This window comes from Chelon labrosus (assembly GCF_963514085.1).
Source record: "Chelon labrosus genome assembly, chromosome: 7".
Taxonomy (NCBI): Eukaryota; Metazoa; Chordata; class Actinopteri; order Mugiliformes; family Mugilidae; genus Chelon; species Chelon labrosus.
In genome coordinates this window covers 23,039,186-23,053,345 of record NC_140343.1, presented here as the reverse complement: position 1 = coordinate 23,053,345, position 14,160 = coordinate 23,039,186, and the positions used below count along the sequence as shown (strand labels likewise).

The 14,160-nt window shown below is 42.1% G+C and overlaps 2 protein-coding genes across 2 annotated transcripts; both read right to left on the bottom strand.

The window, feature by feature from the left end:
• Nucleotides 1-18: 18 nt before the first annotated feature.
• LOC311490920 (retinol dehydrogenase 8) lies at nucleotides 19-3,124 on the bottom strand. The gene is made up of 6 exons (XM_084548692.1): nucleotides 2,864-3,124; nucleotides 1,873-2,034; nucleotides 1,557-1,736; nucleotides 1,384-1,477; nucleotides 718-901; nucleotides 19-627 (listed from the first exon to the last, which is right to left on the bottom strand). The coding sequence occupies exons 1-6, from the start codon at nucleotides 2,958-2,960 to the stop codon at nucleotides 391-393; spliced, it is 954 nt and encodes a 317-aa protein (XP_084404818.1). The 5' UTR covers nucleotides 2,961-3,124; the 3' UTR covers nucleotides 19-390.
• Nucleotides 3,125-3,252: 128 nt separating this feature from the next.
• On the bottom strand, nucleotides 3,253-10,260 carry scinla (scinderin like a). The gene is given in 18 exon segments (XM_084548691.1): nucleotides 3,253-4,013; nucleotides 4,098-4,158; nucleotides 4,245-4,322; nucleotides 4,695-4,810; nucleotides 4,893-5,067; nucleotides 5,160-5,330; nucleotides 5,611-5,701; nucleotides 6,193-6,326; nucleotides 6,416-6,625; nucleotides 6,714-6,802; nucleotides 6,946-7,078; nucleotides 7,198-7,284; nucleotides 7,396-7,545; nucleotides 7,667-7,828; nucleotides 8,696-8,850; nucleotides 8,950-9,139; nucleotides 10,100-10,191; nucleotides 10,194-10,260. Coding segments are annotated over 18 exon segments (2,319 nt in total). The 5' UTR covers nucleotides 10,246-10,260; the 3' UTR covers nucleotides 3,253-3,840.
• Nucleotides 10,261-14,160: the final 3,900 nt, after the last annotated feature.

Genomic DNA, 14,160 nt, shown 5'->3' with positions numbered 1-14,160 from the left:
TGTCACTAACAGGATTACAAAGTAATAAATAATTTTAATTAATCACTTCTAAATGTCATGCTTAACAGGTTTTATGACCTTAGCTCTCAATGACACTTCATGAAATAGTTCATCTATTTGTTGATTTGGTATTGCCACAGCTTTGCTTACTACAGACATATAGTATATAATAGGGCTTAAAGCTTATTGATAAAGTTATGAGAGTCAGTTGAATGCACCAGGATATGGCTTGAAACATGCGGCAGAAGCTTCCCGACATATGAAAACAGATTGTCATCCTTCATGATGTTTAATTTCTTTGTTTATTTTATCATTTTATCACAAATGTCTTTCAGCTAAAAATAAATGGAGAAATACTAAAAAGCTATGCATGGTAACGGAACAAAAAACTCAATTGCCCTCTTTTTTGTCCAAGGTAAAGCTCTTTCGGCTTCTCCAGCGCAAAAGCTTGAGGAAGTTCAGGCTGGCGTTGAAGACCTTGTCATGTTCGAACACCATTTTGTAAAATGTGTCAATTGGAAGGTCACCATTGGGGTCAGCGTATTTGAGTGTGGTCATGGGGGTGTAGAGAGTATTTGTCTGATGGCGGAAAGGGGGATTGTCCATGGTGATGATCTTGAAGGTATGCTATAAAGAGAAAACATCACAGGATTAAAAACCATAAACCAGAGGTGCAGACAACACACTCTATCAAACTGTGGCTGAGCAATAGCATACCTCAGCAACATCCTCAGCAGTCTGCCCAAGGGTTTCGAAGATTTGGTTGTAGTTCTTCAAATAGATGTTTGTGAACATGTCAGCTGTAACTTTATCAGCATTGCTGAGATCAGTCTTCATGCCCTCGTCATAAACCTTACGCTCAAACTCTGTTATCACTGGACCCGGCTCTATCAGGCTGATGCTAAAGAAGAAGTAAAAACAGCACAAATATAATTACTCCCAACAGGAAACATACGTAAGTATTCTAAGTGACAAAGAAACCAAATATTACTTTTAAAACATATACACTGTGTTAAATACATAGCGTACTCCACTCCCATTTGAAACCACCCTTCATGGCTGTGCCTTCCAATATTCAGTCTGAATGATGCTGTGTTTGAACTTGCCTAAAACCTCAGTGTGCTATGATCGCGTTTACCATGCAATACGTTGACAGGCATATTTTGCTCTTAATGGTGCAACAGTTGTATGTCTTATGCAATATGACTCCACACATTCAGACACATTCAGAGGGTGGGGTTGCAGGTATTTTCACGTTAGCCCTAAGGAGGAAAGTAGTTTCCCAGCTTTGCGGATACATTTTGAATCTCAACAGAAAAACCCATACAAAATGAAACTGGCAAAATGTGCAGCGTCGCCAGCAAAGTAGGATCAGTGTCTTACTTCAGACTGAACCTCAGGGCTTGTACTGCTAAGCTTTCACAAAAGCCTTCCACTGCAAACTTGGATGCTGCATAGACGTCATTGAATAAAATTCCTAAAACACAGAAGCACACTGTAAGACACTGTATAGTAACCAAAACGCTCTAATAACAAAGAGCTTTAGCTGTCCTCACCCTGAATGCCCATGACGCTGCTAATAACCACAATGTGGCCTTTTTTCCTCCGTTTCATGTCAGGTAGGATTTCCTTCAGCAATCGCACAAGCCCGAAGAAGTTGGTGTCCATGACCTTCTTCATCTCATCTATAGACTGACACTCGATGGGTCCAATCAGACCCATCCCAGCATTACTTACTGTAAGGAATTCAAGAATGGTAAGAAATGTTATAGAGGCATGTACAGTACAACTGCATATTAGAAAACTATACATGGATACATAGTTACATAGATAGATTTTCTGTCTGCTGTGAATGAATTGGCGCTGGCTTACTGAGAATGTCCACCCTGCGCTCAGGCAGGCTGTCCACGCAGGCTTTGATGGAGTCCTCGTCACATACGTCCAGTTGCTTGATCTCCATGGTCCTGCCCAGCGTCCGACCTGCTGCCTCAACCAGGGCCTCACCCTTACTCAGGTTCCTCATGGTGGCATAGACTACACCAAACAGAATTCATTTGAAGCAGAGGTGTTGTTATTGCTTGTGCAGATGATTGAAAACTCTACCAAAATACAGAACATCAGACACTTTGTGAACCTGACAGTTATACGTTTGCTGCCTAACAAATGCAATAGATGCAAAAGAACAGTATTTATGATGTTTAAATCCTTGGAAATTGACAGCTGGCAAAGTCCCAGCTACTCAAGGTAATCCCCTGCGTGTCTATTTCTTCCACAGAAAGTAGTTCCTATGAAAGCTGTTGACAGCGAACGTGTGGATTATCCAGGGTGACCTGGACATTGTTTGGGGGAAAGAGAAATTGTTGTTCAGCTGGCACCAGCTCAAGTATCTCAGGCAAAAACCTTGAAACTCTCCACTTAAAGAAAATCTACATAGCTATGACATACATTATCAGTGAAGGATTAGTTTTAGCCTCTAACATTTAGTATTACCAGAGGTCAGTTTTATTGCCACCATGTTGAATATACATCATATAGAAATGGATTTAATCATTTAAGTTTAGAGTCTCACTGAAGTGTAGATTAGACAAGAGACTGTGTGGGTTAAAGTTTTGGTTTGGACCCTGAAAAACCTTTCTCTTTCTTCGAAACAAGAGCTATTCCCATTCTAGGTATTATCGATGAAAGTTGCTAAATTAAACAAGAGCAGAAAGAAAATATGAATATGAGATCATAACATTTTATAAGACCCTTTTACTCCTTTTCAAAAAAGTCTACCTTCCTCTTAGTGCTGTACATTCCCTTCCCTTCAGAAATGCAGCTGTCCACTACAATGTAGTTTAGACCGAACCCTTTAAAAATTTACCCATGAACCTCTTCTTCTCATCTTTTGCGATGCGTTCAGCCAAAGCGAGGCCAATCCCTGAGGAGCAGCCTGTGATGAGTACCACCTTCTGGTTCATTATGCCTGGTTGGTGTTTGCCTTGCAGCTCCAGTCGCAGAGAATGAGAGAGAACAAAAGATAGAGAGGTAGAAGGCGAATTGGAGGCGCTTTTAAAGCCCTCTCCTTAATCCACAGGTCTGCAACTCAGCAGAAGCCTTGTGCACATGGCCTGAAGATTACCATTGAGCGTGGCGTACTCATGGTCCTGCAGCATAGTGGGGATTTAAGCTAATGACAACAAGTCCATCGTTGCCGTGAACGAGTAAACAATCAAAACAAAACCTTGATGGAATAAAAAAGCAGAATTTGAAAATGGTGATATGTTTTATTAAAGTTCATAATTTCTCAATCAGGGCTATAAAGAGTGACATTTTACGCAAAAATACAAAGAGTGTGCGACAGTACCTCATCTATAAAGCTTTTTTTTTTTATTATTCTAAGGCTTATTTTTCTAATTCTAAGGCCACAAATAACTTCAGGAATACGGTACATCGTGGTGTTTAAAGTCAATTGTAAAGAGCCTGAATGACTATTGTTATAAGCAAATGAAAGAACGTAAATGAGAAACAAAGAAGAATCCAGAAACCTTGTCCACCAATGTTTAACATATTTTTCACACCGTGTGCATTGAATTGCAAGATTTTGAGTGTTTTCTTATGCAGATCTTTGAATTTTTGTTGTGTTACTCCCAAAACACACCATCTGGCGTTGAGCTAAGCACATCAGTGTTACAAAACGGCAATGTCAAGTATTTAAAGCTCAGTGCACTTACATGGAAAGACGTAATTTTTTCTAAGCTCACAATATCTTAAATGATTAGGATTATGTAAGACCAGCAACACATGATAAGCGTTCAAACTTCCTGGATGTTTTGCAGATGCTACTTCTTTGTGCTTTTCCTAGTTAGCCTTCTTGATGGAAGCTTGCATGTACTTCAAAAGATCTTTGTCCCACATCTCGGGGTCCCAAGCGAGGAACCAGCCAGTGAAAGAGAGTGGCTCCTGCCCCTGCTTAACGATGGTGACGGGGACACCACAGCGGCCAGAGGGGTCTGAATTCACATACTCTTGGGCTGAAAGGAAAACAAGGACACGTTTGCAAACTGAAGTCTTTTTTGTAATTTTCCCTTTGTTTCTAACAATTCGGTTATTCTCACCAATCTTGGATGATCCAGTTTTCTCTGTCTCATTGGCATCTTTTCCGATCCAGACAAAGATCTGGTGGGAGAAATAACCAAAGGGATTTAGAGCCAAGAAAGCAATAAAAATGATATTTACAAACTTTATCAAATGTGGTGGCATACCTGATCCCAGGTATCCAGAATCATGACATCATCAGTTGCCAGATCGATCTGTGTGAAGTCACCTGGCACCTCTTCCACCTAAACATTGTTCATAACAAAATAAAATGAATAACAATCTCATTCCATTCATTCATTCGTCTTCTGTAACCGCTCGTCCTGTGAAGGGTCGTTGGGGTTCTGGAGCCTATCCCAGCTGTGATCAGATGAGAGGCGGGGTACACCCTGGACAGGTTGGCAGTCTATCGCCCGGCTAACACAGAGAGACAGACAACCATTCACACTCATACACTCACCTATGGCCAATTTAGAATCACCAATGAACGAGCATGTCTTTGGACAGTGGGAGGAAGCCGGAGTACCGGGAGAGAACCCACGCAGACACAGGGAGAACATGCACACTCCGTCCTAAATAACCATCTCACTCTATTAAATTCAAACTTGAATACTCACAGTCAGCCTGCCAGTCTTGTTGGAGCAACCAAACAGTCGTGGGGGTCTGACTATTTTCTGCAGGGTCTTGGAGGTCTGGTAGTCCGTCTTTCCACCCAGTGCTGTCCAAAAATCAGCTGACAACAAGGGAAAGTCCACAGTTTAACACAGGAAATATTTTACTGCTACTACTTTGCAGCTTATTTGTTTGACACTTACAGGGCTCCTTGGTCTCCTCCACCTCAGTGGGAGTTCCTCCAAGCAGGCTGGCAACAAACTTAGCTGCAGTCATCTCCTCCTGACTTGCTCCTTTTCCCTTCCAGATGAACAGGGAATTGGGTGACTTCAGCACGAACGCATCGTTAGTGTTCAGGGCGGAGGCAGTGGGTACCACCTGGGTCGGCCAGCAAGAGAGGGAGGAATGGTTTTTAACTAGTCACTGGAAGGCGTTACTTTTGTACATACAGTACAATGAATGAGGCAGACCTCAACAGCTCGTGTGGCTTTGGTGGAGCTCTTGCGGATATGGAAGAGCCGCGTGCTGCCAGGTGTGCTGTCGCCAGACGTGCGAGAGGTACCACCCAGGTGGATGACCAAAGGGTTGCTCTTAAACAAACTCACGAGGTGAGGAGGTTCTTGCCCCTGAGTGACCCGAACCTGCAGAGACATGAGAGTCGTTGTGGATCATGCTTGAATGCAGAAGTTAGTCATCACAGGAACAGTATTATTGAGCATTTGCTGCACTTTCCTGCAGCCAGCAGCGGGTTAGTTTAGTTTGGCATAAACACAGAAAACTGAGGAAAACATCTTGTCTGGTCCTGCCTGAGGGTTACAAAATCCCTCAGCCACAAACCCTAAAGCTCAGGCTGTTTAACCGTTTCCATTTTTGCTAAGCTAACTAGCTGTTAGATGTAGCTTCATATCTACACAGTCTTACCTGTGTAGCTACTCCACCCATGCCGTCGTCCAGGTTGACAGTGAGAAAGGCGGAGGCAGCCAGTTCATCCTGAGTGCACTTCTGCCCTTGCCTACAGCAAAGCCACAGTGGATTTAGATTTCATACAAATGTGCAACAAATGGTGACACTCACTGTAAGTCTGAAAAGCAATGCCAGTTTACCAACCAGGTCAAACGCTTGACCACATGAGGAGGCCTGCAACTATATTTTGGAATTTGCACCATAAGTCCACAACTTTTTTGAGAGTCCAGATTTTTCTAGTTTCAGCCATGCTTTAGATGGTAAGATCAGTCTGTTCGTCAGTCTGTCAGGCCATCATGTTGTCTTCAAGCTTTGCCAATGAACATACAGGCAAAGACCAGGCCTTTTGGAAGGGTACCGAACAGGTTGGAGTCATTCATTCAACTGTGAATTCTGTCATATCAGTGCTTGAAGACAATACGAGACCATCATGGTGAATGCTGAACTTTTAAACAGAACAAACCAAGAACCATCAGTCAATTTTTTGCCCTTGGCCCCGTAATAGATAAAACCGGGCTATGCTTAAAAGGTTTGACCCACCAAGTATAGATGATGTGCTTCTGTCTGCCTCCATCGTTGTAAGAGTACAGCACCAGGTAACAGTCACCTCCATAGAACTGTCCATAGGTGGAAGGGTCCACGGCTACTTTATCGCTTCCTTCCACTCGCCAGATCTATAGATAACCCAACAGTGTCACATGTGCATATTGATATTTTAATGAATGGACATAAAGCCTGATTATAGTCAAGCTGACTGGCGTACCTGAACTTTCCCGGATCCATCATCCACCATGCCGTGCTGGGCAGCCATGATTCTGTTGCTGTGGAGCTGGGAGCAGTCAAAGGGAATCTGCTCCACCTTGGCGATGCGACCAATAGTGTAGACCTGGCCTGGGCATGCATCCCCTTCCAACCATTTGAAGAAGAACTGTTTGAACATTGTGGTCTCAGCTCCTGCTGGTATGACCTGGACCTGCACAAAATAAAAAGTATATCCATTAGTAAGACATGATAGGAGGGATGGAGTTCAGGTTGCAGACTTTCATGCATAACCACATTACCTGAGTTTTCCTGGAGTAATTGTGGTCTTTGATGAACTTGTGTGCTGCAGCCAGCGCTGCTTTGCGCTCATCTGTATTTGCATTCCGCCCTGCAGTGTGGAGCGTGTTACATAGATGTCAAGCTCTGATAAAATCTATTTCAGTGAGTCAGTCAATGGCAAGGAACCACAGAGCAACAAAATGAGCAGTGATACAGGTTGCAAAAAAGTTGTGGCTGTTACAAGCTTATTACCTTTCCAGACAAATATTTTATTATCTCCTCCATTATCCAAAATGTAGCATTCACTCTGGGAGAGCATGTCTTGTTTGAATGGGTTTTTATTGGCCACCAAAGTTGTTTTCATGGAACCAGCAGCATCAGAAATCTACAAAAAAGAGAGAGCTCTTAAGATACTGCAATATTGATTCACATGAAGTAATTCATTCAGGATTTAGAAACACACAAAGTTGTACCCTGTATGTACCACTGTATGCGTGTGTTTACCAGATAGAGTGAGGCCTGGTTCTTTTTGGTCTTTTCGGCAGATGTATCACAGCTTCCTGGTGGGAGCTGAGGCAAGGGTCCAAGTTCCTATAAATATACACAGCATTGTACTTTACATCCTTCCTAGCACCCAAACAAGCAATATAAAATCAGTCACAAATGTTCCCAGAGATTTTCTGAATTAAAAACAATGCTCACTTTGATGACAGCTTCTGGCTCGGAACCTTCGTCAATCATGTGAACCTCGGCGCGGCCGTTTCGCTCGGTGTCACGGATGTCATTGGTCATCTGAGTGGTCTTGAGGCGCTCATAGCGATTGCTTTCGCTTCCAGACCAGTGGTAGATGTCCTGTCATGTCACATAGAGGAGCCGGGGAAAAGAAGATGAAAATGACACGCAGCTGTGCAACACTTGAAACCTGCTATTAAACTCAAATGCTTTTGAGTGTGTGGTCCCTGTTCCAGGTCACCTTTCCCAGGTCGATGATGAAGCAGTCTCCTTTGTTGAAGCTATCCCAGCTCAGGTCCACCTCTGCAGCTCTGACTGTCCGACGACCTTTAACGTGCAGCAGGCGCTTGACATTCATGTCATTGGTCACCACGTGCTGGAAGCCTGAGGCCACTCCTCCTTTCTGTAAATAAAACATTCAAACTAATCTATAAGCTGCATAGTATTAAGATTTCTAGTGAAACACAAGTAATTCCATTCATTCATTCATTCATTCATTCATCTTCTGTAACCGCTTGTTCCTGTTAAGGGTCTGCTGGAGCCTATCCCAGCTGTCATCTATCTCTTGCCACATTGTTCCAGATGTCTTGGACAGAACTTCTCATATCTGCCAAGTGACAGAAACGATGTCTCTTGTCGTTCTGGCATCAATCGCCTCTTGTCAACTGCAATAACATTGTTGGCCACTTGACTGTATCATTTCTTTTTAAGTCCATCCATAACTGTTAGAAAACAATTTCCAGTAATTTCCTGATGTAGTGGTAACAATATAATAGACCATGACAATCAGCTAAACTTCGCTATTGAGCTCTGTGAAGGAGTTGTTCATTTATCACAATAAGCTCAATTATTAACTCGTGTTTTGAGAAGATTAGTATCTTAATTTGCGCAGTGTGTAGTACTAAAGCACAAAACTAGCCTGGTCTGTTTTCCAGAGGCCTTCTTCAGCTCATGACGTCTGCAGCCATTTGGTGTTTTGGCACTAAGGCAGAATGTTTCTGCACGACTTGTTTGCTGGTTCAAACCTCCCATGGAAACCTTCCGCACAAAACCCCAGGGAGAAACCTACCACAACTCCAAACAGCTCCCAAAATAGCACCGTTAGTCCTACTTCTCATGCAAACAAGATACTTAAAAAACACTCTAGGTTAGGTCATTAAACTGTTTTCTCCGATAATAAGAAATAAATAAATCTCATCTTCTATTGCAAAATATATGTTTAATAATATGGTTTACACCACCATGGAAACAGTGTGCATGCATATTTCACCTTGTATTTGATGCCAGCCTTGAAGTAGCTCAGAAAGGTGAGTGACTCTTGGTTTTGAAACTCATTGAACTGTATTGCAGCCCCACCCAGGTGATCATCCAGCTGAGTTATGAAAATGGCGGCGGCCCCACTCTCATCCTTGGTAGCTTCATCACCTGCCGTATAACAGGTAAGCAAAAAATGTAAATGCCTAAACAAATGGAGAAAAAATGAAATTTGAATCAAATTTAGATTATCGGCAAAGAATGCAATACCAATCCATGAGTGAACGTTGTAGGAAGGAGCCGGGGTGGTGAAGAGCACTATGTAAGCGTCTCCGGTGAAGAAGTCTCCATGGAGTTCAGTTGGGACTGGTTTCAAATCCATTTTCTCCACCCGCCACACCTGCAGGCCAGGCTTCTTCCCTGCACTCGCGAACTGTTCGTGTGCCATGGTGGTCAGGGGCTAAGAGGAGACATGTCTTCATGAAAAAGTAACCATTCAAGTCACAGCAAAGGATTTACCTAGTTTCTTTTTCTTATGCTGTAATAAACTGATTGGTTTTGGGTTTGAGACAGTTAGTTGGATAAAGTAAGCAATTTGATGGCATCATCTTAGGCTTGAATAAATAGCATCGGATTGCCACTCCTACTAAATAATTACTCAGTGATGAAAATGTCAATTGTTGCACACCTGGTTTTATGCAGATTTCAAATCCACTGATAATCAGTCAGATCTCCTCATCATGGTTATGCACATCACAAAGCATCAAAAAGTTCACTCACGCAACCAGCCCACCTTTACAATGGTGAATTATCTTTTCTTTATTACATCTCCATTAAAGGTTCTCAGTTTTCCCAGAATAGCATGTATGGTTCCGCAGCATCTGTTGCTTAACCTGTCATACGGGTCCTTGTTCTGATTTATAGACCTGTGCTGATTGAAAGAAATTGCCAGGGTGTGTCCTCTGTACCTATTGCCAAACTGCAAGGCTGAGTGGAATGAAGAGCCACTCCCCACTTGCAAGACAAATGTGTCTTATGGTACCGCATGTAGTTATTATCCTGTGTAGATTCCACCCAGCAGTGGGAAATGTTAGCATATTATCAGCCCAGATACAACTGTTATCTCCTTTATTCATATTGATGAACTTGCAAAATTCATGTTAATCTGTCCTAGATGAAAATATATTCGTGCATTCCATCTTTGTCCTGACCAACAACCTGTAATTTACGATGAAAATATGTTCCAACTATTTTATTTCCCTTGACACAAAACCAGGCACATCTGAATTTATCAGTTTTGCAAACACTTGTCATTTTGCAAATGCTGTGTGAAAAGCTACAGCAGGTTTTGATGGCATTAAAAAGAGGCTTCAGGCGTTTTATATAAAAAAAATAAAGAAATAAAAAAAGAATCCATTACCTGTTGAGGACAGAAGACAGATGCTGTGTGTGTAGAAGCTGCGCCGCTGCTCTTCCAGTTCTCCGCACAGGGTTGCCTGCGCTCAGGTCTGCTATATACGCAGGGCAAACATCCGCGTTCAGACGGAGAGGCGTGTCCGGCCACATCCCTTCCCAACCCACTATAAGAGCAGCCACAAATCCCCCCGTCCATGCTGGAAGGATTCCCGAACAAAGTAAGGTTGCCAAATATAACGAAATGATGCGTAAGACATCACATAAACATGATCGTCTCAAACAGTGCAACGCGCGTTGAAGCCATTTTGACCTCCAGACTTCTTTAGAGCTACTTTCTGCACATTGCACTAGTAATTCATAACTTTTACTAAGTGGGGATTTGAGTGCAGGATTTTTACTTGAAATGGAAGCAGCACATGATTTAAAACCTAAAATGCACCAACACAAACGTCAAATAACTTCCCTTAGATATCTAAAGAAGTACATTAACTATTCTAAGACCTACTTGCTGCATGCTTGATTATTTTCCCTTTTTACCAACCTCCACTCCCCTAATTTAATCTGACGAAAGGAGTGTGATAGCACACTTCACACTCCTTTCCTCAGATTGAAATAATGATTATTATGCAGGATTTACTAGCAAAACATGTGTTTAAGCCCATAATATACTAAGAAAGCCACCCAGCCAACTGAAAAGCAATTACGTTTTGCTCCACCTCCGCCAACTAGAATTCTCAGACTTCACTGTCAGTGGTTAAACTGGTAAAACACACAAGGGCTGTTTTCTGCATGACAACGGCCTTCATTCTGGATTCATTTAGAATGAACTACATGTGTTCTTTTACAAAGTAGATGATATGAATGCTTTTTCCAACACTGAGTTGAAACCCACCTTGATGCATTCATGTGCGTGCATGCAGCAGTTACACTGTAAATGAGAGACAGTTCATGTAGTATAACTCTGATATCAGTTTGGTGTGTTGCTCATCATTTGCATTTGCGCTTTTGTCAGTATTATCTTTTACATCGTGCAAATTATAGTGCTGTAGGTGAAACCAAATCAGACAAAGTGGACAGTTCAAATACTGATGCAACTAAATCTGATGAACAGCAATATCATGCCGTAGGGTTGTTCTTGGAGTGACATCTTATACCTGCCACATAAGTTTATAGCTTTTCATGCAAGAGAAATTTCAGACTCACAAAAGAGCAAAAAACTTAAGTTGGTGTCCAGAGTATGCACAGAAGTGAGGCCATATTAATTGTTGTAAGAAAGACACATAAGGTTGTAAGTAACAGTCAAGGGGAATATTTAACACAGAACTTGAGAACTCCAACCATCAACTGCCACATGAATGAGTCAGAAATTCTGAAATGCAGGAAAAAACAGGACTAAAACGGAACGTTGACTCATCTGTTTCCTGAGTCTCGAACAGTGGATTTGTGATGACTAGAACAGCTGGCCTCTCTTGGAAGTGATAGACACTCGTCTTCTCTGCTTGCACAGTTGATTTGGCAATTACATTGTTGTTGTTTTAGCGCTCATTTCAGTTTGGGGTGTGATTGTCTGTCAAAGAACTGTCACCACCTCAAATTTTGTGACCACTTGACTCCCACGTGGCAGCGTGACAGAAAAAAAAAAGGCACAAATCTCCCCCCTGAGCTCTGGCAGTCGCCTCAGGTTAGGGCTGGCTCCATCACTCCCACCGTCAGAGCTGCATCAGCACATTCTGCCTCATTGTGTTGTGCGCACACAACTAACAGTCTCTTGTCCGGGACATACCACCGTGCCTCCACAAGACAAAACACATACACAAGCACACAGTGTTAACATGGTGATTGAGCACAAAGGGTGCCAACTACCAGCTACTTGTTCTAACTTGAGTGGGGCAGTGCGCTCAGCACTGCATGTTGCATAACTGTCTAGAATATGGGCTGTGATCATAACCAAGGAGGCCGCAGAGTTTCACACAAAGGCATTAACAGCCCTCAGCAGCGTAATATTGGAACACTACTGTGAGGCATATGACATAAGGGGTACACACAGATACAAGAATCAGTCAAAATTGTCTGCAGGCGTGTCTCAGTTTTAATTTCCTGCACCAGCACCTGCAGATGTTTTTCAGCCATAAAAAGGGTCCACTGGTCACAGGTTAGGATCATTGTAATTTACCAGTCAGTTTAATTAAGTGCTAGATAGGTTTGAGTCGCCCTTAATAATTTAAAAGAGGCAAGAGGACCAAAAAAGAAATATGGACAAGTTTACCTCTTCACAGATCCATTACAGCTGTTTCCTCATGTTCCTACTCTGACTTGGGTTAAGCCCACTGTATTAGATACATACATACATACATACATACATACAGAATCAGTTTTCTCATTTAATTCTTGTCAAAACTGTTGCTTTCCCCAAATTTGAATTCAGACCAAGCTGTTTTTTCCACATTTATCTCATGAGATATAAACAGCCAAAAGTGTCCGTACAGTCACTGATCTCCAACTTTCGGGCTTATTTGAAAGACAAATAAAGCGAGACGGCATGTTTGCTTTTTATTATATATTTAGATGAAAACCACCAAGCAATATTCTTGGATCATGTGCAATCCGCACAAAGCTCCCCATAACACCCTGCACTTCATTTAACAAGGTTTACTTTAGATGTATATGGATTTATACAGGATAAAAGAGAGTAGAACAATAACCTGACTGGAATACACCATAATGCTGCAAGAGAAGAGGTATTTGAGAATCAGTGTAGGAGTTCACCTGAAGAGGACAGTTGAACTGCAGGTCAGGATCTGTACAGTCTTACTGCATTTGTTGCGGCAATGTACAGAACAGATTTGTTCCACACCATCTACCTATTCTTGTCTAAAGCAAATACAGTTAACAAACATCATAAAGGGCAAATAGGTGCAGTTGTGACACATGAGAGAATGGACATGGGCCTTCTGAGGGTGTCCTGTGGTGTCTGGGGGCAGAATGTTGCTAGTGGGGGCCTTTGGGTCCTGTGGGTTGAGGGGAGGGGCCTCTGTGGATCATCCCACAGATACTTGATCAGTCTGGGATCTAGTGATTTTGGAAGCCAGGTCAACACCTTGTGCTTTTTTTCATGTTTTCTTGAGTTGTTCCTAAATCGTTTTTGTGTGTGTGTCTGTGTCAGGCTGCATCCTGCTGGGGATGGCTACTGCCATCAAGGAGTGTCATTGCTATGGGGTGGAGGTGCCTGGTCTGGTCTAGGTGGGTGGTACATGTCTAAGTAACATCCACATGAATGCCAGGTCCAAAAGTTTCCCAGCAGAACATTGAATTGTCACAAGATGGTTAATGTTATTCACTTCTCCTGTCAGTGGTTTTAATGTTATGCCTGATCGTTCTATAACTGCAGAGTAATTTTATGCTTTCATTTCCCTGTCTTATCCTACAATATTTTGTATTCTATTCTAATCTAAGCTGTGGTTATGTTTGGGGAAAGATTGTAGCCATGGTCAAACAAGAAGATGATTTGCAAGTTGAGTGCACACTCCAATAGTTTGCATGGCGATCTGGCCCACATCCATCTGCCATGTTCACTTTTATGCATTCAGCATCCACTTTGCTACATAAAAGCTTTTGGCACAGCATACAAATTATCCATAAAGTAATTTTTTGAGAGTGGGTAAGGTTCAACACACGAGGATGCCCAGAAAAGCTGAAATTTTATCAAACCCATTTGAAAAATTAAGCACGTGTGGCCATGTGGATCATTTGTATGTCGCCCCTGCTGAAAATGAATAGTTGTAAATGTGTCTTGTAAATGTAGATAGTCTTTACTGTATTTGTATATGCCATTATGTTGAAGGAGCAAATATTCAGAGAGGGAAAGGTTTCTGTAAAGTATTTAAAAAATCCAGCTATGACAAAGTAACACGTCTGTGATCACCACACTCATTGTTATGATGCTGTTTTGGGGCTTTTGGGTTTTAGTGAACGTTGCAAAACTGTCACAACAAGGACATCTGTCATGGCTCTAGTAGACAATATGTTTTTTTTTTTTTACTCTGCACATACAGTAAACACACAAAC